Below are 27,748 nucleotides of genomic sequence, written 5' to 3'. Positions count from 1 at the left end.
TCTGCATGTCGTAGAAATGTTTAGCTAAACCAATCTTGCATTTTTGGCAGACAGGTAAAATATCAATTCAGATCACATTTCCAGCAACTACTTTGTTATTATGCAGTTTAAGTGAATTACATTGTGTATATATTTACATACCAGCCACTGCTGTCCATAAACAAACACATGATTTTTGGCAATGTCAACTCTATCCCATGCCAGTGTAAGGATAAGCTGGTCAAATGCTGATGCATTAGTGCCTAATTGAATAAAGAAAACAGTTAATAAGTTCAATTAATTTATCTCCATTAAAATGTGAACACTTATGAACCTTTCCCATTTCCTTTTAATTAACTTACACAGTTCATGTCAGCCACTGCTCAGAGGTAGCCGGTCTCAGAGAGAGAAGGTTACCCCAGGGCTTAGGACTTTTATTTTCCAACTATAGAAAACACACAGCCTCATTTACTGCAAACACTTCAGAATGCAATAGGAATAAAACAAAAATTACCTGTTTCTATCACAAAGATAGTACTATGTTAGAATTATGAAAAATATCCTTACAGGTGCTTTCCTGTACGTATATAAATTCATACACATACTTTTAATTGTTCATGCAAAAGTACATCCTACGATACAAAGTATTCAGTAGCCTACTTTATGTGTCTTAATATCATACCCTTAGTTCCTTATAATAGTACATACAGATTAACCTCATATACACATTAACAATACTTTTTAAAGGTGAGCTAAACTTGATTCAACAATAACACTAGTGGGAATTCAGGTTATTTTGAATTTTTTGGTGAATATATTTTTAGGTACATGTTTGTTTAAATAGGATGACTGTAGAAGCCAAAATGCTGGGAAGAAGAATACATACTTTCAAACTTTTAATATACTGCCAAAATATGTCCCAAAAAGGTTATAAGAACCTTTCAATGGTATAAGAATACCCAGGAGAGTAAAATGCTTCTTTTATTAATATTTACTTTAATTATAATATTGACCATCTTTCCACATTTTTCCCAAGCATTTATATTATTCTGCTAACATTTTTACTTAAATTCAGACTCCTTTTCCCATGAGGTATTCATCACCTTACTATTAATTTATAACAACTCTTTGTGGTCTCTCCACAATCCTATTCCTTAATTTCCTCATCTATAAAATGAAGAAATAATAGGAAATCTGTCTCTTAGGGTTGTTATAAGATTAAATGATAAAGAACGTAAACCACTAAAACACAATGGCTAGCATAAAGAAAATTATATGACAAATATTGAGTTCTCTTTTTATTTTTTATATGTAGGCAATCCCATTTATTGATTTTTCCCTTTACAGTTTCTGAATTTCCTACTACTTATTATGTCTTTTTCCCAAGATGTAAATAGGTTATATTTTATTACAGTATTTTTCAAATGTTTAATCTATTGGCAATTTATTATGGTCTAATGTTTGGGAAATTCTTGTGAATGCTTAGTGCTCTTTTACTCTGCTCTGGCCACTTCACTGCATACCTGTGACTTTCAAGTACCCATCCAGATGAGACACGGTTTTAGCTTCTAATTTTTAGGAAGATTTTTCACCGTAATTGTTTGTTTTATGAGTTGGATGTCTTTGGCAAGATATGTGAGAGGACAACAGTTCAATGTGATGTGTATTAACTCTTTAGTCCTCAAATATACCACTAGTTTTCTTTCCAAACTTCCTTTCAGAATGAAAACAGCATGTTTAAGAACATACTAATTTCTATCAACCAATACCTTATTACCTTTAAACATTTATTTTTCAGTCAATTAAAAATGTGACACATTCTTAACAGGATAATTAAATGGGTCTGGTGGCATACACCTTTCTAAAAATTAAAAAATTTTAAAAATTTCTGCAAGACAAAAACAAAAGCTCATTTGCTGACAAAGCTAGCACTGTTACCTTCCACAAAGAATAATTACTGAAAAATTCCCCCAAATTCAGCCAAATTAAAAGTCCTACCTTATATAAATAGGCTATGAATAAGATCTTACAAATAAAAAAATTTAAATCTTACCTTTCAGTAATGCAGTAAGTATTGCTACATCTATATCCTCATGTTCATCTGATCCAATATGGAAAACCGTGATCTATTTAAAGATCAATTCATAATATTATGCCTTTACATTTTCAAAGCTAAGGCATAAGGTATACAAAACAGAAACTAATTTCAAACCATATAAGAGATACCGTTTTTTGGGGTTTTGGTCAGAAATTAACTTCATTTCAACAAAAGACCCCCACAAAATTAAAAAATTTTCTCATCTACCAAATAAAAATGGCAAATATACTCAAAATGTTTAGTTTAATATTATATTCACTTTCTGACCTATTTTAGGTCCTTTACTACAATAAGCAACTTATGGCCTGAGAATATAGATTACATATCTGAGTAAATCTTGACATTATTTCTACAGAATGAACATTTAATTCAAGTAATATATATGTGTGTTCTTGAATGAGAAATGTTTTATTTATTCAATTTTTAATTTTTTTTTTAATGTTTATTTATCTTCAAGAGAGAGGAAGACATAGAGCTCAAGCAGGGAAGGGGCAGAGAGAGAGGGAGACACAGAATCTGAAGCAGGCTCCAGGCTCCGAGCTGTGAGCACAGAGCCCAACGTGGGGCTTGAACTCACGAACTGCGAGATCATGACCTGAGCTGAAGTCAGACGCTCAACCGACTGAGCCACTCAGGTGCCCCGATAAATGTCTTATTTAATCCTTGTACTGGAAATGTCTCTGAATTATCTGAAGTGAAACACCACTTGAGAGATTTTTATTTAATAACATTTTTCATAAAGTAAAAGATTATTATAATCCCATATAATTTTTTCCTTTCAACTAACTTTATTGTGTATAAAAATGAAATACATGAAACGAAACAGATCAAACCATGTTATCATCTACCTATTATAGTTGTTAAAAATTTTATCTCTGAAAACTTAAGCCCATGTTTAGATGAATGAAATTAAGCAACACTGATCTTTAATTTGAGCACTGAGTCAGAGTAAAATAAAATCTTTTCTAAATATTTTTTTTTAAGACTTTTTTTTCAGTAATCTCTAGACCCAATGTGGGATCAAATTTACAACCCTCAGATCAAGAGTTGCATGCTCTACCGACCAAGCCAACCAAGAGCTCCTACAGATATATTTTGGAGAAACCATTAACAACTCTTGACAGTTCTTGCTTGATTCTAGATATAATCTGTGGAGGTCTAGTTATTAAACTTTTCCCAAAACAGAAATGCAAATGTATGTCTCAATACCATACAGAAACCATAGTCCTTCTATGATATCCCTCCATTTGAACAAAATAATAAATGACATCTTTGCATGGTTAAAAAATATTTTAAAATTTTAAATCCAAATTTAAAACAAAAGTATTTCACCAATTTATAATGTATTTTGAATGAAATAAAGAGGGTTATTCTGCAAAATCTACTTACAAGCTCCTTTCTTTTCATGCATTCCATCAGTGTTTGAAATAAATGAACTGCTTCACTTTGGCCAAAGTTAAATGTTTTTTTGATCGTTGAAATAATATCAGGCTCTGCTGCATCAGGAAGATTGCTGGAGTGAAAGGAAACATAACTTAATTCACTGATTTCAATTTCTATTATTTGTAGAATCTAATATGAAGTATAGATGAATCTATGTTAAGACCTTTAACATACTGTATTAATATTAAGTACTTCACCCTGAGTGAAATATCCTCCTTCATGAGACTCCCAACTGCAAGCCATATGGGGGGAAAAACGGGAGTTATTTTTCTCTTTGTATTATTTAATTGTTTTACAAGGCATGTGTTGCTATAACAGTACTCACATTTATAAGATACTGTATAAAGATAATTATAAGATATTATTATGTATTAAGCAATACTTTGCCAAGATATCTTAAACACGACCGACCACATTCACATTTTCTCATTATATGGCTCAAAAATATAATGACATAAAACATTATAAAATACAAAAATGAAAATTCATAGTGAAAGTCTCCCACTATCTTCCATCTGCCCAGTTCCATCTCAACTGCTTTCCTCTTTCCATGTATATACTTTGGTAATCTTCCAAAATCTAGTACGGATACCAACCTTTCTCAGCCACAAACTGTTATGTAGATATACCATAATTTGTTTATCTAGTCCTCTTGATACACATTCTATTTTGTTCCAATCTTTTACTTTTACAAAAAACATTGTAATGAGTAACTTTTTATAATCTGTGTATATCACACGTGTAAAAGTACACGTATACCAACAATTCCTAGAAATGGAACAAAGGGGTCAAAAGATACATGCCTCTGTATGTTTGATAGATCTTACAAAATTGTCCTCTATGAAGACTGTTATATTTTAATTCATTCCCATAATGTATAAGACAAGCTATTTCCTCAAACCTTAAAGGTATTATTAAACTTTAAATTTTCATGTTCATAAAATACTGAAATTAATCCAATATTCTAAAAACCATAAGTCTCTTTACATAGTTATTAAAATCTTTTTTGCAATCACATACTTACCCTCCTTCTTCTGTTTGTTTATGAATATAAGCCAGTAGATCTGCAGCTCTGCCTGTTCCTTCACAAACAACGACTGGAACAGGAGGACTTTCCTGAAGGTATTCTAAAACTGTGAGGATGACATTTGGTCCACCCTCAAATATAAGTGCCACCACAGGGACACCTTGTCCAATTCCTTAACAAAGTAAAAGATTGCAAGATATCAGGCAAAACATAGAGCAATTTAATCTTATTTTTTTACTTAATCAAAACCAAAACAAAAATAAGCCAAAATATAATTTCTTATACGACTGTGCTGACTTCACTTTATGTACTCAACATGATACCAAATCTTGCATAAGTTAAACACCGAATACATTACTTTTTCATTAAATTAAAATCTGTTCTAAATGACAAAATTAGAAATACAATACTTCTATGATTAGGCATGCACTAGAATTTAGATTCACTGAAAAGTAAAATTTATTTTGTATATTTCACTAATTGGAACTCTTGACAAATAATTTATAACACCAATTTGTTTTTCTTTTTAAGATTTTTAAAATTTTTAAGTAATCTCTACACACAACATGGGGCCTGACCTCACAACCCTGAGATCAAGAGTTGCATGCCCCACCCACTGGGCCAGCCAAGACACCCCTAGTTTGCTTTCTAATACTGTGGGAGTTGAACTTCTAATGTATATTTGTTTTTATTCGTTTTTAAAATGTGTATTTCTGATTTCAAATGCAATGAGACATTAACATAAAAATTAATGAGTCAGGACTACCTAAATGTAACTGATAAAAAAAAAAATCCAAGACCTCTACAAGAGTAACAGAAAAGATTTAGTGAAGAATACCAATTTTTGTTTTTACAATAACTTGCAGTGAAAGAATCCCAATACACATAAATGTAGGATTCTAAAACATTCCTGAATTTTAGGAGAGGATATGACTCCAACATAATTTGAATGCACCCTTCTATAATTTTGTATTTCTATTTCACTTTGTCACAAAGCCCACCTTCTTGGTGTCTTAGGACTATAAAATTTCTTCTTTTTGAAAGAGAAATCTAGAAGTTGAATCAGAAAGTATGACCATGGTTGGAAAGGCAGACCAGTGTCAAGAATATCAATTTTTAAGACACAGCTACCAAAGAGTTATACCTATTCATGTTATAAACTTTAAACAAGATGAATCTTACTTTGCAATAAAGTATCTTTTTTTCCTTTTTTCCTCTTCAATCTTGAATTTCAAGTCATGTATTAGAATACATCACACATTAAGAATATTTCTGAATTCCTTGGGCTGCAAGGGGATTACAACAGCAACAGAGCTTCCAATGAACCTTTGTGGCTTTGGCTGCAATATGTGAATACCCTATTTGGGCTCAGACTTCCTATTTGGCCTAAGATCAGTCCTTTTTTTTTAAATTTTTTTTTTAAAAAAAATTTTTTTTTAACGTTTATTTATTTTTGAGACAGAGAGAGAGACAGAGCATGAACGGGGGAGGAGCAGAGAGAGAGGGAGACACAGAATCGGAAGCAGGCTCCAGGTTCTGGGCCATCAGCCCAGAGCCCGACGCGGGGCTCGAACTCACGGACCGCGAGATCGTGACCTGGCTGAAGTCGGATGCTTAACCGACTGCGCCACCCAGGCGCCCCTTTAAATTTTTTTTTAATCTTTACTTATTTTTGAGAGAGAGAGAGACGGAGAAGGAGTGTGAGCAGGGGAGGAATAGAGAGAGAGGGAGACACTCAATCTGAAGCAGGCTCCAGGCTCTAAGCTGTCAGCACAAAGCCCAAAGCAGGGCTCAAACTCATGAACCATGAGATCATGATCTGAGCCAAAGTCAGACGCTTAACTGACTGAACCACCCAGTCGCCCCTAAGATCAGTCATTTTGGTTGTTCTGTATGTTGTCTTGCTACAAAAGGAAATAAACCCTCCGAAGAACCTTTTTAGAATCTTTTTAGAATCTAGCCTAGAATGATCTCAACAATAACAAACTTATAAATTCCCTTACTAGCATGAATTCTTTGCTGATTAATAGTTTTTTCAAGTTCTCTTCTCAGTCTGACTTCTGCCCCATACTTTCCAACAGTGCCATCATCCACCAATATGAAATGGGAATGTAGATTATTCAGAACATTCAATTTGCTCAGAGGGTTCAACAATGTTTGATAAGGAGCAACCACCTAAACAACAGCAAACATGAGTTAGTGGGCAGGATTAATTATAATATAAAGAAAAAATAACTTTGAAATAACCTATAAAGGCAAGTAAGAGGTAAAATTCTATTTACAATATAGTAACAAATAGAAAATGTCAAAAAAAAAAAAAAAGGTGTCAAAAAGCACAAGCTTTTCTTTTTTAGGTTCATGGTTTTTTTTTTCTCCCAACACTTTTTTTTCCAAATTTTTATTTAAATTCTACTTAGTTAACATACAGTGCAATACTGGTTTCAGGAGTAGAATTCAGTGATTCATCAATTACATACAACACCCAGTGAAAAAGTACAAGCTTTTAAGCAACTGAAAATTAACCAACAATGGGTTGAACCATACAACTGTATTTCATCTCATTTCAGAATATGTATTATTTTTTAAAAGTTTATTTCTTTATTTATTTATTTTGAGGGGAGAGGAGAGACAGAAAGGGAGAGAGAGAATCCCAAGTAGGCTCCAGGCTGTCAGCACAGAGCCCAACGTGGGACTACATCCCATGAACCTTGAGATCACGACCTGAGCCAAAACCAAGAATCAGACGCTTAACCAACTAAGCCACCCAGACGCCCCTAGAATATATACTATTTTATTATTACATGCAAAGGAAACCGAAAATAAATAAGTAGTGTGAATAAACTGTTAAGTTATTAGTGAATAAAGAGCAATATACAAAGGACACTGAATTAGAGCAATCAAATGTTATATTGCTATTTTTCTAGCCCTAAGTAGAATCTTTAAATTTGATAATAGAAATATAATCACACTTGAAAGTGATCATTATAATTCAGTAATTCTTTTTTAGTAGTCTCTTGACAAATAGTTATAACCAATTCACATGTCCTTAACCTATTCAAATAAAACACTAGCAACTGATTACTACTCTTAGTGACAATAAAATTAATTCTTAATGTCATTACAAATTTAATTTCAAAGACTGGCATCATTTGGAAGAGTTGTGAAATAGCTATACAAAATAGAAACCGAAACATACTAATAATATTATACAGGGCACCTGGGTGGCCCAGTCATTTAAGCATCTGACTTCAGTTCAGGTCATGATCTCATGGTTCGTGGGTTCGAGCCCCACTGTCAGGCTTTGTGCTGACAGCTCGGAGCCTGAAGCCTGCTTCAGATTCTGTGTCTCCTTCTCTCTCTCCCCTCCCCCACTCAAACTCTGTCTCTCAAAAAAATAAGTAGTAAACATTAAAATTTTTTTTTTAAATAATATAATGCCAATTACTTATATCTATGAATGCATTTTTGAAAGGATAGTAAGAAAACCTCAAGAAATTAACTTAAAAAACAATTTTTTTAATGTTTATTTTTGAGGGGGGGTAAGGGGCAAAGAGAGAGGGAGAGACGGAGAATGTGAAGCAGGCTCCAGGTTCTGAGCTGTCAGCACAGAGCCCAATGTGGGGCTTGAACCCATGAGCCATGAGATCATGACCTAAGCCGAAGTCAGATGCTTAACTGACTGAGCCACCCAGGCACCCCAAGAAAATACTTTTTAAACATAATTTGAAAAGTATAGTATGATCATGAATGGTTTAAGTTGACTTGCACTATTCTTACTCTAATTTTGTTTATACAGAAGTTCAAACATAAGAAGTTTTTTAAATCATTCTTACATCTCTCCCAACAAGATCATTTCTGTTTTCAATCACTCCCCATGGAGCTATTCCAATAGTGCAAATCTTTCGAGATGATCTGGAAGCATGTTCTTTGAGGGCATCACCAACATGTTTTGCCACACCTGTTTATACAAAATTTATTTCACTTTATTTGAAAGTAGTTATTGTTTTCAGAATAATCCTGTGCTCAATCTATGACACTATAATTGGTGATATTTTTCTTTATACAAAGATAAAAAGCAACGAGGTCCAAAAGACAAACTGATGAAAGAAAACACAAGGACCAAAAAGAAAACAAACAAAAGAATCCCACAAGGTCAAATCACTACAACTGCCTGAAACACACGTAAAAATAACTTTTACCATGTTGTTAGGCCTAGTCCTCTCTTAGATTCCTCATGTAAGTAACTGTAGTTTGTTATTGTTCTACATATCATCTAAAAAAAAAAATGAAGAGTATGGCTCAGGACCATAAGCAACATACACACACACACACACACACACACACACACACCAAGCAACTACAAAAGTTGTCCAACTGAATCAAAAATAAGGAAAAAAGTAGAAAAGATAATTCAAAAGAGCATATCACTCCTCATTATCACTTGTTATTGGCTGAACTGGATCTTTCCCAAAATTCTTATGTTGAAATCCTAATCCCAGCACCTCAGAATGTGACTGTATTTGGAGACAGGTCCTTTAAAGAGACTATACACTGTAAATGAGGCCCTAACCCAATCTGTCTGGTGTCCTTTTATGGAAAGGAAATTTTGGACCCAGAAAGAGATACCAGGAATGCACATGCACAGAGAAGAGGAAACAGTGAGAAAGTGACCATCTACAAGCCAAGGAGAGAAGCCTCGGGAGGAGCCAAACCTGCTAACAACTTGATCTTGGGATCTCCAAAACTGTGAGAAAATTTATTTTGCTTAAGCCACCCAGCCTGTGGTATTTTGTTATGGAAGCCCTAGAAAACCAGTGCATCACTCAATTTGATTTTTATAATGCATTAGATCTCCTTCTTCATCTGGATTATGGAAATAGCCTCTTCACTGGTCTTCCAACTGCTGCATTGCCTGTGCATAGTCTATTTTCAAAACATCATCCAAATGATCTTTGTTCTTGTCAACTCTCTGCTTAAACCTTCCCTTCTTACTCAGAGTAAATGTGAAAGTGCTTGCTTGTAATGGCCTATAAGGTTTTATATAATGATGTGCGTTTGCCCCTGCTATTCACCACTCTACCCCAACTCACCCCATCCCATCACCCACCATACCCCCATACCTTTCCAACCTCATCATCTAGCCTTCCTTATTCATTCTACTTACCTACACTGTACCCTTCTTACCATTCTTCCAACAAACTAGCAGTTTCTTTTCTTTTAAATACTCTGTCCCACACTATTCTTATCTTGCTCCCTCATTTCCTTCAATTTCTACTCAGATGTCACCTTATTAATGAAGCCCCCTCCACCATCCTTCACCATCCTTCCTCTATATTTCATATGTCTCCATAGCACTTATCATCTAACATGTAATAACATATTTAGTTATCTGTTTGTTATCTGCATCTCCCCTGCTAAAATATAAGCTCCACAAAGGTAAATATTTTCTTTGCTTTGTGGAATGGTAGATCTTTAGCATCCAGAAGAATGCCTGACATACAATGAGATTCAAAAACCAGCTGCTGATAATGAATTAAATGTCTGCAAACAGTAATAATTATATTTTACTTTGGACACTAAAGTTAATCTGCCATTTTTAGATCTAACTTATATATGTGGTAAAGAAGACTTGGAATGAAAAATTATAGTATATTAAAAATTAATTTTGAAAGCTACTTCTTACCACTGCCTAGGCAATGGACTGCCATCCTGGGTTCAATTTACCAGTAGTCAGAGAGTGACAGGAGTAACACTTGGCTCTATAGTAGGGGTCAACAACCTTTTTCTGGTAAAAGGTCAAATAATAAACATTTTAGGGTTTGCAAGGTAAACAGTCTCTGTCACATCTATTCACCTCTGTTGTTGTAGCGCAAATGTAACTATAGATAATTCAAAAACAAATGAGTGTAGCTGTGCTCCAATAAATCTTTATTTACAAAAACAATGAGTGGGTTGGATTTGGTGCCTGGGATCATAGTTTGTTAATACCTGCTCTACAGTTATTATTTTTAAGACTAAATGAAAATCAAATACTTCTACAATTACCATTTATACTTAGGAACTATATAAATTATTTAACAGAAAAAAATGAATATACTCATATTTGGTGTTGACTATTATTTAAAATATCTAATTAATATTATGAAACATTTATAAACACACTAAATAAAATTGGTATAATCATCACATTACCTGTATTTACTCCTCCAGTTAAAATCCAGGCTCCGGTTGTAACTGCAGCTTTAATAAGACCCTTTCCAAGCAGCTGCTTGATTCGTGGATGAAGCTCAAATTTCTGCATGCCTCCATGCACAGAGATAACAAGTTTGGGTAATTCCATTTGCCATTCTTTAAGCAGAAGTTGTAGAATGACTTCAGGTTTGGTGTCATATGATAGTCTCACATACTAAAAAAAGATTTTTAAAAGGACAAAATAACTGAATATGTTCATAGGTTTCATAATTCTACATTATACAACTTAAAAAAATGTTATTTAGATCAGATTATTATTAAATAGATTTGACAGGTTGCTTTTAATGTACTTAACACTCCTAGGAATAAACAATAACAAATGATTTTAAAGTTGGAAAATCATTCTGTAAGAGCTATAGAAGCAGTGGTACTCAAATTTTTAACCTTTAAAACAAATATTTTCCTCTTTCTGTTTATATAAACTCAATTACTCTTTATCTATGCACAGTATTTAATGGTTTGGTGTAACTATGAGTATGCAGTAGTGGGAACTGCTAAGGCTAGCTACAGTGATGATAAAAGGGAAAAAGAGAAAAGAATAATGAAAAAAAATGGAAGCTTCTACAACTCTTGCTATAAACAGAGGCAAATACTGTATTAACTTTGAAAATTATGCCAATGATCCAGTCTATTTATAACAGAATTTTGAATATGCAGTAAAATAACAAAAATATTTTTTTACTCAATATTTCAAGGTGTTCAAATGGATTCACAAGTTTAATTTTTGAAAAATTCTATAGAAAATAAGCTGTCCCATCTGTGGTATAATTTACTCTTGTTTGAAAGGTTAAGAAAATTATCTTTGTCTTAAGTGACATCATAAAACTTACTTGCTATGACCACTCTAATTCATTTTCTCTAATGTGTTTGTATGATTTACTGCATAAGAAATCTGAAATATTCATATGTTGGAAGAAAAACATTAAAAAAAAGGTTTTTTAAAAATGTTTATTTATTTTTGAGAGAGAAAGAGAAACAGTGCAAGCAGAAGAGGGGCAGAAAGTAAGGGAGACACAGAATCCCAAGTAGGCTCCAGGCTCCGAGCTGTCAGCAGAGGGCCTGACACAGGGCTCAAATTCACGGACCACAAAATCATGACCTGAGCCCAAGCTAGACACATAACCAACTGAGCCACCCAAGCACCCCAGAAGAAAAACATTTTTAATCATCTCTAAGAAAGGTTCCTTGCAAAACAATATATTGCCCACTGCTTTACAGAGCTCAAATACCAATGAAAAATATTCTAAAATATCAAAATCCAAAATGTCAGAATTCTACAAAAATGAGAACACTCTAGAGAATGCAATGAGATTTGTTCTATACGAGGTCTTCCCACATTAGTTTTAAGTCATTATTATATTTGGGTACATAAAATTGTGTTTAGAAAACAAATTAAAAAAAAATTATTTAAGGAATAAATAAGGAATTCCACTTTGGACAATGGTAGACTAGACTGTCTTGAATTAACTCTGCCCCTAGGAACAGAGAAGCTAGAAAATAAATAACGCTTTTTTTAAGTTTATTTAGGGAGAGAAAGCGCAAGTAGGGGAGGGGCAGAGAGAGTGAAAACCCCAAGCAGACTCTGCACCATCAGCACAGAGTCTGAGAAAGGGCTTGAACTCATGACTTGCAAGATCATGACCTGAGCCAAAGTCTGCACTTAAATGACTGAGCCAGGAGCGCCTGGGTGCCTCAGTCGGTTGAGCGTCCGACTTCAGCTCAGGTCACGATCTCACAGTTGATGAGCTCGAGCCCCACATCAGGCTCTGTGCTGACAGCTCAGAGCCCAGAGCCTGCTTCAGATTCTGTGTCTCCCTCTCTCTCCACCTCTCCCAGCTCATGCTCTGTCTCTCTCTCTCTCAAAAATAAAGATAAACATTAAAAAAATTAAAAAAAAAAAAATGACTGAGCCACCCAGGCATCCCATAAATAACAGGTCTGAAAGCATCAGAAAGCTACCAAGGCCATGAAAAACTGGGATCCAGATCCGAAAGAATAGGAAAACTTGGAGAGATGAATCCACCTTTAGCACTGCTTTTCCCAGCAAGGCAGGGAGTTAGAACAAAGAACAACCTGAAGGGTGAAATGTTGGTGAATCTAAACAAATAATAATTATGTTTGGGGGGTTTAAAATTATGCCAACAAAAGCACATAAGTCATGAGAGAAATAAATGCAGTTAAAAAGTATTCTGAAGGTCCTTGCACTGTCCAAAAAGTAGTAAAAGGACTAACTTACAATAAATTAAAATGCATTTTGTAGTGTTTACTATAAGATTAATCTATAGAAAGGGGCACCTGAGTGGCTCAGTTGGTTAAGCACCCAACTCTTGATTTTGGCTCAGGTCATGATCTCACAATTCATGAGTTCAAGCCCCGCACTGGAACTGTCAGCACAGAGCCTCCTTGGGATTCTCTCTCTCCCTCTCTCTCTCTCTCTCTGCCTTACCCCTGCTCATTCTCTCCCTCTCTCTCAAAACAACCAAACAACCAAACAAACATATAAAAGATTTAATCTACAGAAAAACAATGTATCAATAACATGCTAATAAAGAAGGAAATAATAAAAAAAATACTTAATCCAAAGCATATAAGAAAGAAAAGGGAATAAAGAAAAAGTGCAACAGTAAACTAAATTTAAAAATTATGTGCTTCTTAAAAAGAAACCTCTTGGGGCGCCTGGGTGGCTCAGTCGGTTAAGCGTCCGACTTCGGCTCAGGTCATGATCTCACGGTCCGTGAGTTCGAGCCTCGCGTCGGGCTCTGTGCTGACAGCTCAGAGCCTGGAACCTGTTTCAGAATCTGTGTCTCCCTCTCTCTCTGGCCCTCCCCCGCTCATGCTCTGTCTCTCTCTGTCTCAAAAATAAATAAACGTCAAAAAAAATTAAAAAAAAAAAAAAAAAAAGAAACCTCTTAAACATAAGGAAAGGTTAAAAGTAAAAGGGAAGAAAAAAAAACTTAGCTATGCTGATTTAAGAAAAACCAGACACTGGAGGCACCTGGATGCCCCAGGTGATGATCTTGCAATTCACGAGTTTGAGCCCTGCATTGGGCTCTGTGCTGACAGCTCAGAGTCCGGAGCCTGCCTCAGATTCTGTGTCTCCCTCTCTCTCTGCCCACCTCCCACCCCCAGCTCGTGCTCTGTCTCTCCCTCTCTCTCTCAAAAATAAAAACATTAAAAAAAAGAAAAACCAGACTTTGTCAAAAAAAAAGATGAGATTAAAAGACATTTCATAATGATAAAAGGTTCAATTCACCAAAAAGATATGATACTTCTATATTTATATGCACCTATACAAATAACTTCAAAATACATAACAAAATGGCTGAGACTAATTTCCTGACTTACTGTTACATAAATCTTCAGACAACAAATGTATATTATTTAGATAACAAGATAAATGAAATTTTAAAAAATCAAGTATGTGACATACCTTAGCTCTATAGGAATGAGAACCGCCTTGAAAATTTATGACTCCATAAGCATCTGTTGGGCTCTGTTCTGTATGCTTTTCCACAGACCATTCTTCTAATGTCTGATTAAAATGGTCACCCAATTTCACATCTGAGTATTTCATGGCAAGACTTGCAGTAAAACAAGCATGTTGCTTGACCAAACGACCACAAAAACACCTGAAGTAAAGAAATTTTTAAAAGATCTTTCAAAAAAATTAGTCAATGGAAAACTGAATTAAAATGAACGAACCAATGAAGAGTATAAAAATAATTTAACTTTTTAATTTTACAATACCAATAAGTTAATACCTTCAACATAGCATGAAAATAGTATAAATACATTTGCTTTGATGATGTAGTCCTCTAACTTCAGTGTGGGACACCTAAAAAATGTAGTATAACCACATAATAGAACAGTATTCAGCAGCAGAAAGGAATGAACCACTAATAAACACAATATGGATGATCTCAAAATTATCATGCTGCACGAAAGAATCCAGATGCCAAACAAAACATATTTCTATGATTTCATGTATATAAAGAATTCAAGAAAATACAAACTAACCAATACAGTGATAACACTGGTGACCCAGGGCCAGGAGCAGAAAGAGCAATTGTATTCTACCTAGAAGCAATTATTGGACACTACTACATAGGAAGGCGGAACCCAGTGGAGCCCGTCAGTCTCAATGATTTGATAAAAAAATCTTAACTGCAGTTTGTAGAAACCAAAGGAGCTAGATTTGTAGGGCAAAAAACAAAGAGAGGAGTGAGCTACATGAGAGAGTTCCCGATTTTTGCAGAACGGTTTCCTTGAACGTGAATAAGAATAAACTACCCAAAGCAAACAAGAACTACAAGACAACAGTAGGCCAAATAACTCCGGAAGTTCATAAAGGGCAGGGAACAGTTTGTGTGTCACCAGCCAGAGTACAGATCTCAATCAATATACAAGACCTATAAAAGGGTCATCAGAAGAGTAATGCCTAGTAGAAGGGCTAAATTAGACCTAGACCCACATGTGCCATGACAAACTAGAAAAGCAAGACTTGAAATGATCAAACTGATTCAAAGTAACTTAATTCCCTGCTAAAACAAGCCCAAAACTCCCTAACAGAAAATGACAAAATCCAGCACCCTAAGACATAAAGTTCATAACGCATAGCATCCATCAAAAATTACAAAGCATGCGCAGCACCTGGGTGGCTCAGTTGGTTAAGCATCTGACTCCTGATTTCGGCTCAGGTTATGATCTCGTGGTTTGTGGCACTGAACTCTGTGTTGGGCTCCAAGCTGACAGCATGGATCATGATTGTTATACTCTCCACTCTATCTGCCCCTCCCCTGGCTTGATCTCTCTCTCTCTCTCTCTGAAAACATTTTTTTTAATTACGAAGCATGCAAAGAAGTAGGAAAATAAGTGGGAAACAAATCACTACATGAAGACCCAAAATTGTACAGACATGGTTGAATTAGCAGAAACTGAAACAACTACTATAAATAAACTCCATTAAAAATATGCTCTGGGAGGTGACCAGAATGAAAACATGACCACAACCAGGGAGGAACTGGAAAAAAAAATTTTTTTGAGAGAGAGAGAGAGAGAGAGAGCATGTGCTCGCGCGCACACACACACACACACACACACACACACACACACGAGTTGAGGAGGGTCAGAGGAAGAGAAAGAGAGAATCTTCAGTAGGCTCCATGCCCACTAGAGCCTAACTCGGGGCTTGATCTCATGACCGTGGGATCATGACCTGAGTTGAAATCAAGAGTAGGATGTTAACCAACTGAGCCATCAAGGCACCCATGTAAAACACTTTTTTAAAAAAGGCCGAACCGGGGCGCCTGGGTGGCTCAGTCAACGGTTGGGCGGCCGACTTCAGCTCAGGTCATGATCTTGCGGTCCGTGAGTTCTAGCCCCGCGTCGGGCTCTGTGCTGACAGCTCAGAGCCTAGAGCCTGCTTCATATTCTGTGTCTCCCTCTCTCTGACCCTCCCCTGTTCATGCTCTGTCTCTCCCTGTCTCAAAAATAAATAAACGTTAAAAAAAATAAAAAATTTAAAAAAAAAAAAAAAAAAAAAAAAAAGGCCAAACCAGGGGCACCTGAGTGGCTCAGTTAGTTAAGTATCTTACTCTTGATCTCAGCTCAGGTCTTGATCTCAGGGTTGTGAGTTCAAACCCTGCACTGGGTTTCATGCTGGACATGAAGCCTACTAAAAATTAAATTAAATTAAATTAAATTAAATTAAACATGCAACTATAACATCTAAAAATAATATCTGAGCAATCCCTAACAAAATAACACCACCATTCTTCACAGAGCTAGAACAAACAATCCGAAAATTTGCATGGAACCAGAAAAGACCCCGAACAGCCAAAGCAATCTTGAAAAAGAAAACCAAAGCTGGAGGCATCACAGTGCCAGACTTCAAGATGTATTACAAAGCTGTAATCATCAAGACAGTATGGTATTGGCACATAAACAGACACTCAGATCAATGGAACACAATAGAGAACTCAGAAATGGACCCACAAAAGTATGGCCAACTAATCTTTGAGAAAGCAGGAAAGAACACCCAATGGAATAGAGACAGTCTCTTCAGCAAATGGTTCTAGGAAAACTGGAGAGCGACATGCAGAAAAATTAACCTGGACCACTTTCTTACACCATAATACACAAAATAAAATGGATGGATGAGAGACCTAAATGTAAGACAGGAGGCCATCAAAATCCAAGAGGAGAAAGCAGGCAAAAACCTCTTTGATCTCAGTCACAGCAACTTCTTATGCCACACATCTCCGGGGGCAAAAATGGAACTACTGGGACCTCATCAAAATAAAAAGCTTCTACACAGCGAAGGAAACAATCAGCAAAACTAAAAGGCAACTGACGGAATGAGAGAAGATACTTGCAAGTGACCTATCAGATAAAGGGTTAGTATCTAAAATCTATAAAGAACTTATCAAACTCAACACCCCCAAAAACCAAATAATCCACTGAAGAAATGGGCAAAAGACATGAATGTCTTCTCCAAAGAAGACATCCAGATGGCCAACCGACACATGAAAATGCTCAACATCACTCATCATCAGGGAAATACAAATCAAAACCACAATGGGACACCACCTCACACCTGTCCGAATGGCTAACATTAACAATTCAGGCAACAACAGATGTTGGCAAGGATGCGGAAAAAGAGGATCTCTTTTGCACTGCTGGTGGGAATGCAAACTGGTGCAGTCACTCTGGAAAACAGTATGGAAGTTCCTCAAAAAACTAAAAAATAGAACTACACTACAACCTGGCAATTGCGCTACTAGGTATTTATCCAAGGGATACAGGTGTGCTGTTTCAAAGGAAAACATGCACCCCAAAGTTTATAGCAGTACTATCAACAATGGCCAAAGTATGGAAAGAGCCCAAATGCCCATTAACAGATGAATGGATAAAGATATGGTATATATATACAATAGAGCAATCAAAAAGAATGAAATCTTGCCATCTGCAACTACATGGATGGAACTGGAGGGTATTATGCTAAGCGAAATTAGTCAGAGAAAGACAAATATCATATGACTTCATGCATATGAGGAATTTAAGATACAAAACAGATGAACATAAGGGAAGCAAAAATAATATTAAAAACAGGGAGGAGGACAAAACATAAGAGACTCTTAAACATAGAGAACAGAGTGTTGCTGGAGGGGTTGTGGGAGGGCAGGAGCGCTAAATGGGTAAAGGGCATTAAGGAATCTATTCCTGAAATCACTGTTGCACTATATGCTAACTTGGATGTAAATTAAAAATTAAATAAACTAATTAATAAATAATAAAATAAAAATAATATCTGAAATGAAAATGCCATAGGGTAAGATTTATAACATATAAGACACCACAAAGAAAAAAACCCCGTAAACTTGAAGAAATAGCAAAAGACTCTATCCAAACTGAAACAATGACAGAAAAGACTGGAGGGGAACAAAAGGAATAGAACATTAGCAACCTGTGGAACAATATTAAGTATCTCAACACACACACATAATCCAAGGCCCAGAAATGAGGGAGTGGAAATAAAAATTTGAAAACACTAGGCAAAAATCTGAAAACTATTTGAAAGACAAATTTGAGCAGTTCAATAACAACTAAGGAAAACAAGCTTAAAGAAATCACACTAGGGCACTGCTGAAAGCCAGTGATAGAGAAAATCTTAAAAGTAGAAAAGTAGCAAAAAAAAAAAAAAAAGAAAGAAAAGTAGCAGAGTACAAGTGTCACAATATGTGCCAAAGAACAAAGCTAATTATGACAGCAGACATCCTATAAAAAAATCATGCAATCCACAGTCACTGTGGTACAGCATCTTTTTTTTTTAAGTTTTATTTATGTAATCTCTAAACCCAACGTGGGGCTCAAATTCACAACCCCAAGATTAAGAGTCGCATGCTGTTCCAAGTGAGCCAGCCAGGTACCCCAACTTGTTTGCAAAGCATCTTTAAAGTAATAAAAGGAAAAAAAAACAAAACTCCTTATCAAATCAGAATCCTGTAAGACTGGAACAAAACTATCAGCCAACCAAAGTGACTGAATAGACATTTACAGAACACTCCACCAGCAAAAGAATAAAAACTCTACTTGAGTGCACAGGAAGTATTCACCAAGATTAACCATATTCTGGGCCACAAAATAAGTCTCAATAAACTAAAATAAGGATGGAAATCATATAAAGTATGTTCTCAGACTAGTGAAATTAAACTAGAAACCAATAGGGGCGCCTGGGTGGCTCAGTCGGTTAAGCGGCTGACTTCGGCTCAGGTCACGATCTCGCGGTCCGTGAGTTCGAGCCCCGCGTCGGGCTCTGTGCTGTCCGCTCGGAGCCCGGAGCCTGTTTCAGATTCTGTGTCTCCCTCTCTCTGACCCTCCCCCATTCATGCTCTGTCTCTCTCTGTCTCAAAAATAAATAAACATTAAAAAAAAATTTTTTTTAAACTAGAAACCAATAAAAGAAACATACTGGGAAAATCCTCAAGTTTTTGGAAATTAAATGACACACTTTTTATTAACTCATGGATCAAAGAAAGTCACAAAGAAACTAGAAAATATTTGAAAAAATGAAAATAGAAATAATACCAAAATATGCGGGATCTAACTGTACAGTGTTTAGTATAAAAGCTAGTGTATTTATATGCATACTTTGCACTATAAAAATATATAGGATAAAAATTTGTAATATATAAATTAGAAAACAAGATCTGCAAGCAATACTAATCTAAACTTCCACCTTAAAAAACTAAAAAGGGCAAATTAAACCCAAAGTAAGCAGATAGGAAGAAATAATAAAGAGAACATAATGAAATATGAAAAGAAAAGAAAAACCAATGAAACAAAAAGACCAACAAAATTCAACATCTATTCACTAGAAACATTTTCAGCAAACTAGGAAAAGAGACAACTTCTTCAACACAGATATCCTCATACTTACTAAGCATTGGCCATGAGTACTACTCACTACATCCTGAGTCCTGTGAGTCCTTCTAGCTAATCACCAAACCTCAAGGTCATCCTGGGGACACTTGACAAAAGTAGACAAAATATATGAGATAACTGTTTTTAACTACTGAACAAGAGGTACTGAGACTTCAATCCCTGACATGAAGAAAAATATATGAGGTGAGTCCCATAAATGCACCACACTGGGGCAGTTTCTCAACCATTATGCACTGAGATAATGCCCAGGTAAAAAATGGCAGTGTCAAGAGCTGAGGAAGGAAGCAACAAACAGAATTCCAGACTGCTGAAACAGCTAGAATTTGTAGCAGGGTACAAGAGAAGAGAGAACTATAAAGAGGGAGAAAAGAAACTTGCATGAGGAGTCACCATGGGTTCTTGGCCATACACTGAGCTGGATCTGTGTTAGTCAAGACTTTGACACCAGCAGAAATCACTTGCTGTGGGTCTGAGAACGGAATCATAAAGAGCTGGGAAACACTGCAGTTTTAGCTCAGAGTGAAAAGCCATACTGGGCATACTGGGAATCCTGGGCATTCAGCTGAGACCCTAAAAAGGTTATACCTTAGGAGTACAGTCCACATTCTAAGACTAAGTTCAAAATAAATATAGAACTGCCCTAACAAAGAATAAAATCAAGCCTGATAGGACAAAATAATCTGCCAATAATTTAATCACCTGTCAAAACAAAATTCAAATTCTTCAAAGGAAGACAACATAGCCCAGAACTCCTGAGGTGGATCATGCAAACACAGAGCATATAATAAAAATTACTATATATATTAAAAAGCAAAAAAAGTGACTTGCAATCAAGAAAAAAGTAAATTCAATAATTCAACAGAAACAGACCCTAAATGACACCTGATGTTGGAATTAGTAAAAAAAATTTTAATGCAGATGTTATAAATATGTTCAAAGACTTCTATAAATAGAAGATGATGTGATAACAAGGATACAGACAGGGCATCTCAGTAGTGACTTAGAAACTGTAATAAAGAATCAAAAATTTTAGAACTGAAAAATATAATACACAAAAAGTTCACTGGATGGGCCCAACAGCATTATTGGTGACTGCAGAAATAATTAGTGAAAGAAAATATACAAAGCTATAGTAATCAAAGAAAAAAAAGATTAGTGAATTTTAAGACATATCAATACAAATGTTCTACTTTAATCCGCATTTTAATTATGAATTTTAATTATTTAATTAAAATAAAATTTTAATTACAAAAAAAGTAGGGCCTCAGTAACCCATGGAAAATATCATACAATCTAACAAAGGTATAACTGGAGTCTCAGAGGGAAGAAAGAGAGAATGGGGCAGAAAAATATTTTAAGAAACAATGACTAAAAACTTCCCAATCCAGTGATAGATATGAACTTGCAAATATTACTGCAGAGTATATACAAAGAGAACCACTCTTAGGCACATTGTATACCTGCTTCTGGAAACTAAAGATACAGAAAAAAAATCTTTAAACTAGCAGAGGGAAAAAAGATGGCATTACATACAGAATAACTACACTAGTGACAACTGACGTCTCACCAAAAACAAAAGCCAGAAGACAAAATAACGTTATCTTTAAAGTGCTGGAATGGGAAAATGGTCAACTCAGCATTCTACATCTAGAGAAAATATCCTTCAAAAATGAATTAAAAAAAAAACCCTGAAAAATATGAAAATACATTTTCAGATAAACCAGTTTGAGAAAATTCACCTCCACTACCTGCATTATATCAAACACTAAAGGAAGCTCCTCAGTCTGAGTGGAAAGATACCAGATGGAACCTCACATATAAAGGAAGGAATGTATAAGACTGGAAATGGTAAAACAACTCAATATATCTAAAATGAATTCACTGTGTACTTTTCTTCCTAGCCTACCTACCAGAGACCTTCTATTATTACTCTTCTAACCCTTCATCAGATCTTAATGAACAACATTACTATTTACTTAGAGAAGTTAGAAATTTAGGTACTATCTTCAAATCTTCCTTTCTCTACACATTCATCAAATCCTATTGAGCTTATCTCATTCATCCCTTCAAATATGTCTACCTCTCTTCATCATCATAGCCACTATATTAATTCAAGCTCTGATTTATTCCAAAATTACTCCAAAACTTTCCAAACTACTTTTTTCTCCCAATAATCTCCTCAAAATGCCAACTGCTTTTACCAAAGAAGAAAAAAAAGAAAACAAAATCAAAACTATGTGGCACAGTATATAGTTTAAATGATCTGGTCCCTACTTATTTCTCCAGCTCACATCTTTCCAATATCCATATTACATTCTACATTCTACAGTTTCCTGACAGAACCATAATCTCTTTCACTGTCAGGCTTTTCCACATCCTATTCTCTCTGCCTAAATCACTTTTGCTCAATCTTTACCCAACTAATTCACATCCAGCTTTAGAACTCTGCTCATGTAGTTTCATTGGAGTTTCACACCTTATCCTTTCTCTCCCAACTCTGAGTAAAGTAACCCTCAAACATAATAACCTGTGAGTTTTATCCCTTTTTATTCTAACTGATGCTTTTAATAGATTTGTTTTATTTTTCAAAATTTGTGCAACAGAGTTATGTTATTAAACTCACCTGACAAGTTGCTGACAAATTTGACATCCTGGAAGGCATCTATAAAACAAGGTAAATTATTTATTTCTTAAGAGTTAAAAAAAAATAGTTTAAACTATATAAAATCTATGTAATAGTACAAAACAAAGGAAAATTACATACTTAGTTTAATTTTTCAGTACATATCATAGGTCATTTATACCTTGATATATATATTCAAATAACTATTTTTTTAACTCACATATAGTTTCCACTTTTTTTTTTTTTTAATTTTAGAAAGAGAGAAAGCACCAGTGGGGGAGAGAGTCAGAGAGGGGGAGAGAGAGAATCTTAAGCAGGCTCCACCCTCAGCGTGGAGCCCGATGCAGGACTCAATCCCACAACCCTGGGATCAGGACCCGAACTGAAATCAAGACTCAGATGCTCAACTGACTGAGCCACCCACGCGTCCCTCCACATTTTTTAAATTGTAGTTGACATACAATGTTAGTTTCAGATATACAACATAGTGATTCAACAATTCCATACATTAGTCAGTGATCCCCAAGATAAGTACAGTCACTATCTGCCACCATACAATGTTATTATAGTATTATTAACTATATTCCTTATGCTGTACTTTCCTCTCATTATTTATTTTACAACTTAAGTTTGTACCTCTTACTTCCCTTCACCTATTTTACCCAATGCCTCACCCTCCTAATATTTAAAATAGCTTCCATTATTTTAAATACAATTAGTTGTGACAAAAACCAGAAACTATAAGAGAAAAAGACTGATAGATTTAACTACATAAAAATACACTTTGTTACGTGGCAAAAATATGTCACTCATAAAGTCTAAAAAGAAACTGAGGAAAAAATAATTGCAGGCAAAAGGTTAGTTTCCCTACTATATAAAGAGTTTCACCAAATCTACATAAAAAAGGAAAATATATGGATACTTCATGGTAAAAACACATATGAAAAGGTATTTGATTAGAAAAGATTTTTTAACCTTTAAGACAGTATCTTGGAAAGAACAGAGATATGTAGACTCATGTTGGTGGGAGTACTGATACAATCTCTATGGAGGGCAATTTGGTAATACCCATCAAAATGAAAAAAATGTAAACTCCTTCTCAAATTCTAATACCAATACTAAAAGTATAGGCTAAAAAATATTTGTAGCAATATACAAGGTTGTTCATTCATTACAGCATTTTTTTCCCTAATACAAAAAGAAAAACAGAATAGCTAAAATGTTCGTTAACAAGGGACTACTAAAACAAATTATAATCCAGATAAATAATTTAAAAGGATGAAACAATTAAGAAAAGTGGTTACTGGCAAGATAATAAACACAGTGGGTTAAATGGTATGTAATTAAAAGGGGAGAGGAAGGAGTAAATACACATCGGCTAGGACATGCAAAGACCATGCAAAGACAGTATCTGGCTATCTCTGAAAGGTATTCCAAGAATTAGTAACATTGGTTTTCTTTAGAAAAGGGAACTTATAGTTAAGGCACAGTGGTAGAAAGGACCCTTTCACTTATAAATTTTGATATCTTATAAACCCATGTATTAAACCTATTTATATGAACAACTGGGTGGCTCAGTAAGTTAGGCATCCGACTTTGGCTCAGGTCATGATCTCACTGTTCATGGGCTCGAGCCCATGTCAGGCTCTGTGCTGACAGCTCAGAGTCTGGAGCCTGCTTCAGATTCTGTGTCTGTCTCTCCCCCACTTGCACTGTCTCTCACTCTCTCTCAAAAATCAATATTAAAAAAAAATTTTTTTTAATTAAACCTATTCATAAAAAAACTAATTTTAAAACTCAACTAATGTAGGGATGCCTGGATGGCTCAGTCGGTTAAGCGTCTGACTTTGGCTCAGGTCATGATCTCGCAGTTTGTGAGTTCAAGCTCCGCATCAGGCTCTGTAAGGACAAGCTCAGAGCCTGAAGCCTACTTCGGATTCTGTGTCTCCCTTTCTGTCTCTCTCCCTCTCGAAAATAAAAATAAAAAATAATAAATAAATAAATAAATAAATAAATAAACAAATAAACAAACCTTAAACAAAATTTCAACTAATATAGAAGGAAATGACCAGCTATCACTGTTTGAAAATTATGCCTCATATGGATGGCTAAAGCCAAAGATACTTAATAACAAAATGAGACTTAACACCTAATGAGTACTTTTATTGTTTCTACTGCAAAATGAAATTAATGAATTTATAGGAAATAAACTCCATATTAATAATATAATCTACTTTTTTAATAAATCAAAAACAATTTCCTCCCAAAGAAAGAACAATGTCTTACTTTGAAATGACACACTGAACTAAGGAGATCTAAATTCTAATCCCACCTTTATGAATTATTAGTCATGTGACCTGGGAAATGTCACTTCTCTCTGGTTAAGAAATGTAGTATTACATTGTAACAAAACATCTATAATAATTAGAAAGAAATTCAAATTGATTCAAAAAATAATGACTGAAAGAGACATTAAGATGATCTGTTTTGGGGTGCCTGAGTGGCTTAGTCAGTTAAGCATCCAACTCTTGATTTCGGCACAGGTTGTGATCTCATGGTCATGAAAATACAGCCCTGTGTCAGAGATTCTCTCTCCCCCTCTCTCTTTGCCCTTACCCTGCACATATGCATATACTCTCTCTCTCTCAAAAAAGAAAAAAATAATAATGTTTTAATTATCTAAAAGACATTTACAGAACCTACAAAAAATTGAATATAAAAAGATAAAAAATGTTTTCTCAAAAATCAAATAAATGCAAATTTAAAACATACACTATTTTCTACTTAACACTTTTTCTTGAAGATAATGAAAAATGTTACTCTAATCAATATTTAATAAAGTAAGCATTCTTGTCACTACTGGTAATAATATATATTGCTTTAATCCTTTTAGAAAGTCTTTTGGCATTACATACCCTAAGAGGGGGAAAAAACCTTAAATACAGGGGTGCCTGGGTGGCTCAGTCAGTTGAGCGTCCAACTTTGGCTCAGGTCATGATCTCACGGTTTGTGAGTTCAAGCCCCACTTCGGGCTCTGTGCTGACAGCTTGGGGCCTGGAGCCTGCTTTGGATTCTGTGTCTCCCTCTCTCTCTGCTCCTCCCCTACTCACACACTGTCTCTCTCTCAAAAATAAATAAAGATTTAAAAAAATTAAAGGAAAATAAAATTGACAAAACTTGTTTATTCTGATTTGTGGTAAGAAAAGAAATTAAAAAAAAAAAAACCTTAAATACAAAAAAAGTTTTATCCTCTAAGGTCTTCATTATGGCCTAATTTTACTTTATAATGGCTAAGAATTGAAAACCACCCAAATCTGCCCAACAGTGGAACAGGTATGCGAATTATGGCATATACACTAACAGAATATTAGTATTACCATTCTTATAAAATATCTGCAATATCAAAAAATATATTACTATAACATTTTGTTAAAGAGCATATACCATATTTTACAGACTAAATGTAGCAGTATTTTAAAACAAAACCTACTGAAGAAATATTAAAAGTAAATGAACCAAAATGTTATTAATAATGACTGCCTTGACATATTGAAACTCTGAGTACTGAACCAACTTTCTGATTCTCAAAAGTTTTCAAAATTTATCATGTACATGGCTCTTCTAACAGATATTTGTTTAAGAGAGACATATATTCAAAAAAGAGTTTTCTCACTGTCAAAGAGAAATGTTGAATTCAAACAGCAGGTTTATGAAATGTAACAAACAGAAGGTTTAGAAATATTAAAAGTAAATGCACCAAAATGTTATTAATAATGACTGCTTTGACATATTGAAACTCTGAGTACTGAACCAACTTTCTGATTCTCAAGTTTTCAAAATTTATCATGTACATGGCTTTTCTAACAGAAATTTGTTTAAGAGAGACATATATTCAAAATAGAGTTTTCTCACTGTCAAAGAGAAATGTTGAATTCAAACAGCAGGTTTATGAAATGTAACAAACAGAAGGTTTAGAAATTCCATTCAACAAATATTTACTAAATACCCACTATGAACAATAACAGTGACAGATGCTATAATTTAAAATACACCAGTTAATAAAAAATTACCCATTTCCCTATTTTTCTAAAACGTTTTATTATTGATGTATAGTTGACATACCATTGTTATATAAGTTTCAGGTATACGACATAGTGACCAACTATACTGAAAATGCATACCACAATAAATTGTTCCATTATTATAATATTACTGACTATACTCCTTATGCTGTACTTTTTTTTATCTCTGTGACTTATTCATTTTATTCATTTATTTCATGCATCTCCCCACCACACCCCTCACCCTCCACCCCATCTACTCTGGAAACTACCAATTTGTTCTCTGTATTTATGAGTCTATTTTTATCTGTTCTGGTTTTCAGAGTCCATATATGAGTAAAATCATACGGTATTTGTCTTTCTCTGTCTTACTTATTTCTCTTAGCATAATACCCTCAAGGTCCATCCATGTTGTTACAAAGAGCAAGATTCCATTCTTCTTTATGACTAAGTAATATTCCACTGTATGTGTATACACACACCACACACCCACACCCACACCCACACACACAGTATCTTCTTTATTTATCTATTGATGAACACTTATGATGCTTCCACAGCTGGGCTACTGTAAATAAGGCTGCAAGAAATACAGGAGTGCATATATCTTTTTTAATCAGTGTTTTTGTTTTCTTTGGGTACTAAGTAGTGGAATTCCTGATCAAATGGTATTCCTATTTTTAATTTTTGACGACCACCACACTTTTTCATGGTCACTGTATCAAATTACATTCGCACAAATAGTGCAAAATGGTTCCCTTTTCTCCACATCTTTGCCACCACTTTTTATTTTTTGTCATTCTGATACTAGCCATTCTGACTAGTAGGAGATGAGGATAGCTCATTGATTTTTTTTTTTCTTTCCATTGAGGCTTTGATTTTCATTTCCCTGATGATTAGTGATGTTGAGCATCTTTTCATGTATCTGTTGGCCATCTGTATGTCTTCTCTGGGACAATGTCTATTTGGGTCTTCTGCCTGATTTTAATCAGACCATTTTTTTTTGCTGTTGAGTTACAGACGTTTTTTATACACTTAGGACACTAACCTCTTACCAGATACATCATTTGCAAATATCTTCTCCCACTCAGTAAGTTGCCTTTTGTTTTATTAATGGCTTCCTTTGATGTGGAAAAGCCTTTCATTTTTGTATAATCCTAATAGCTTATTACTGCTTTTGTTTCCCTTGCTTGAGGAGACATTTCCATAAAAATGTTGCTAAGGCATATATCCAAGAGATTACTTGCTTATTTTCTTCTAGGAGTTTAATGATTTCAGGTCTCACATATAAGTCTTTAATCCATTTTGAGTTTATTTTTGTT

At 34.8% G+C, this 27,748-nt stretch overlaps 1 protein-coding gene across 2 annotated transcripts in view; it reads right to left on the bottom strand.

The window, feature by feature from the left end:
• The window catches only part of TRPM7 (transient receptor potential cation channel subfamily M member 7), a 123,810-nt gene that overhangs the window by 72,496 nt on the left and 23,566 nt on the right, over window positions 1-27,748 (bottom strand). For both annotated transcript variants that reach the window (XM_058737744.1, XM_058737745.1), the window contains exons 3-11: window positions 22,366-22,404; window positions 14,230-14,428; window positions 10,740-10,953; window positions 8,381-8,505; window positions 6,551-6,722; window positions 4,545-4,719; window positions 3,467-3,590; window positions 2,033-2,105; window positions 142-242 (exon numbers count right to left, since the gene is read on the bottom strand). In XM_058737744.1, coding sequence (XP_058593727.1) covers window positions 142-242; window positions 2,033-2,105; window positions 3,467-3,590; window positions 4,545-4,719; window positions 6,551-6,722; window positions 8,381-8,505; window positions 10,740-10,953; window positions 14,230-14,428; window positions 22,366-22,404 — 1,222 coding nt within the window. The remainder of the gene's footprint in view (window positions 1-141; window positions 243-2,032; window positions 2,106-3,466; window positions 3,591-4,544; window positions 4,720-6,550; window positions 6,723-8,380; window positions 8,506-10,739; window positions 10,954-14,229; window positions 14,429-22,365; window positions 22,405-27,748) is intronic.

The sequence above is a fragment of the Neofelis nebulosa genome, chromosome 7 (genome assembly GCF_028018385.1).
Source record: "Neofelis nebulosa isolate mNeoNeb1 chromosome 7, mNeoNeb1.pri, whole genome shotgun sequence".
NCBI lineage: Eukaryota > Metazoa > Chordata > Mammalia > Carnivora > Felidae > Neofelis > Neofelis nebulosa.
This window is presented reverse-complemented; position numbering and strand designations above follow the sequence as displayed.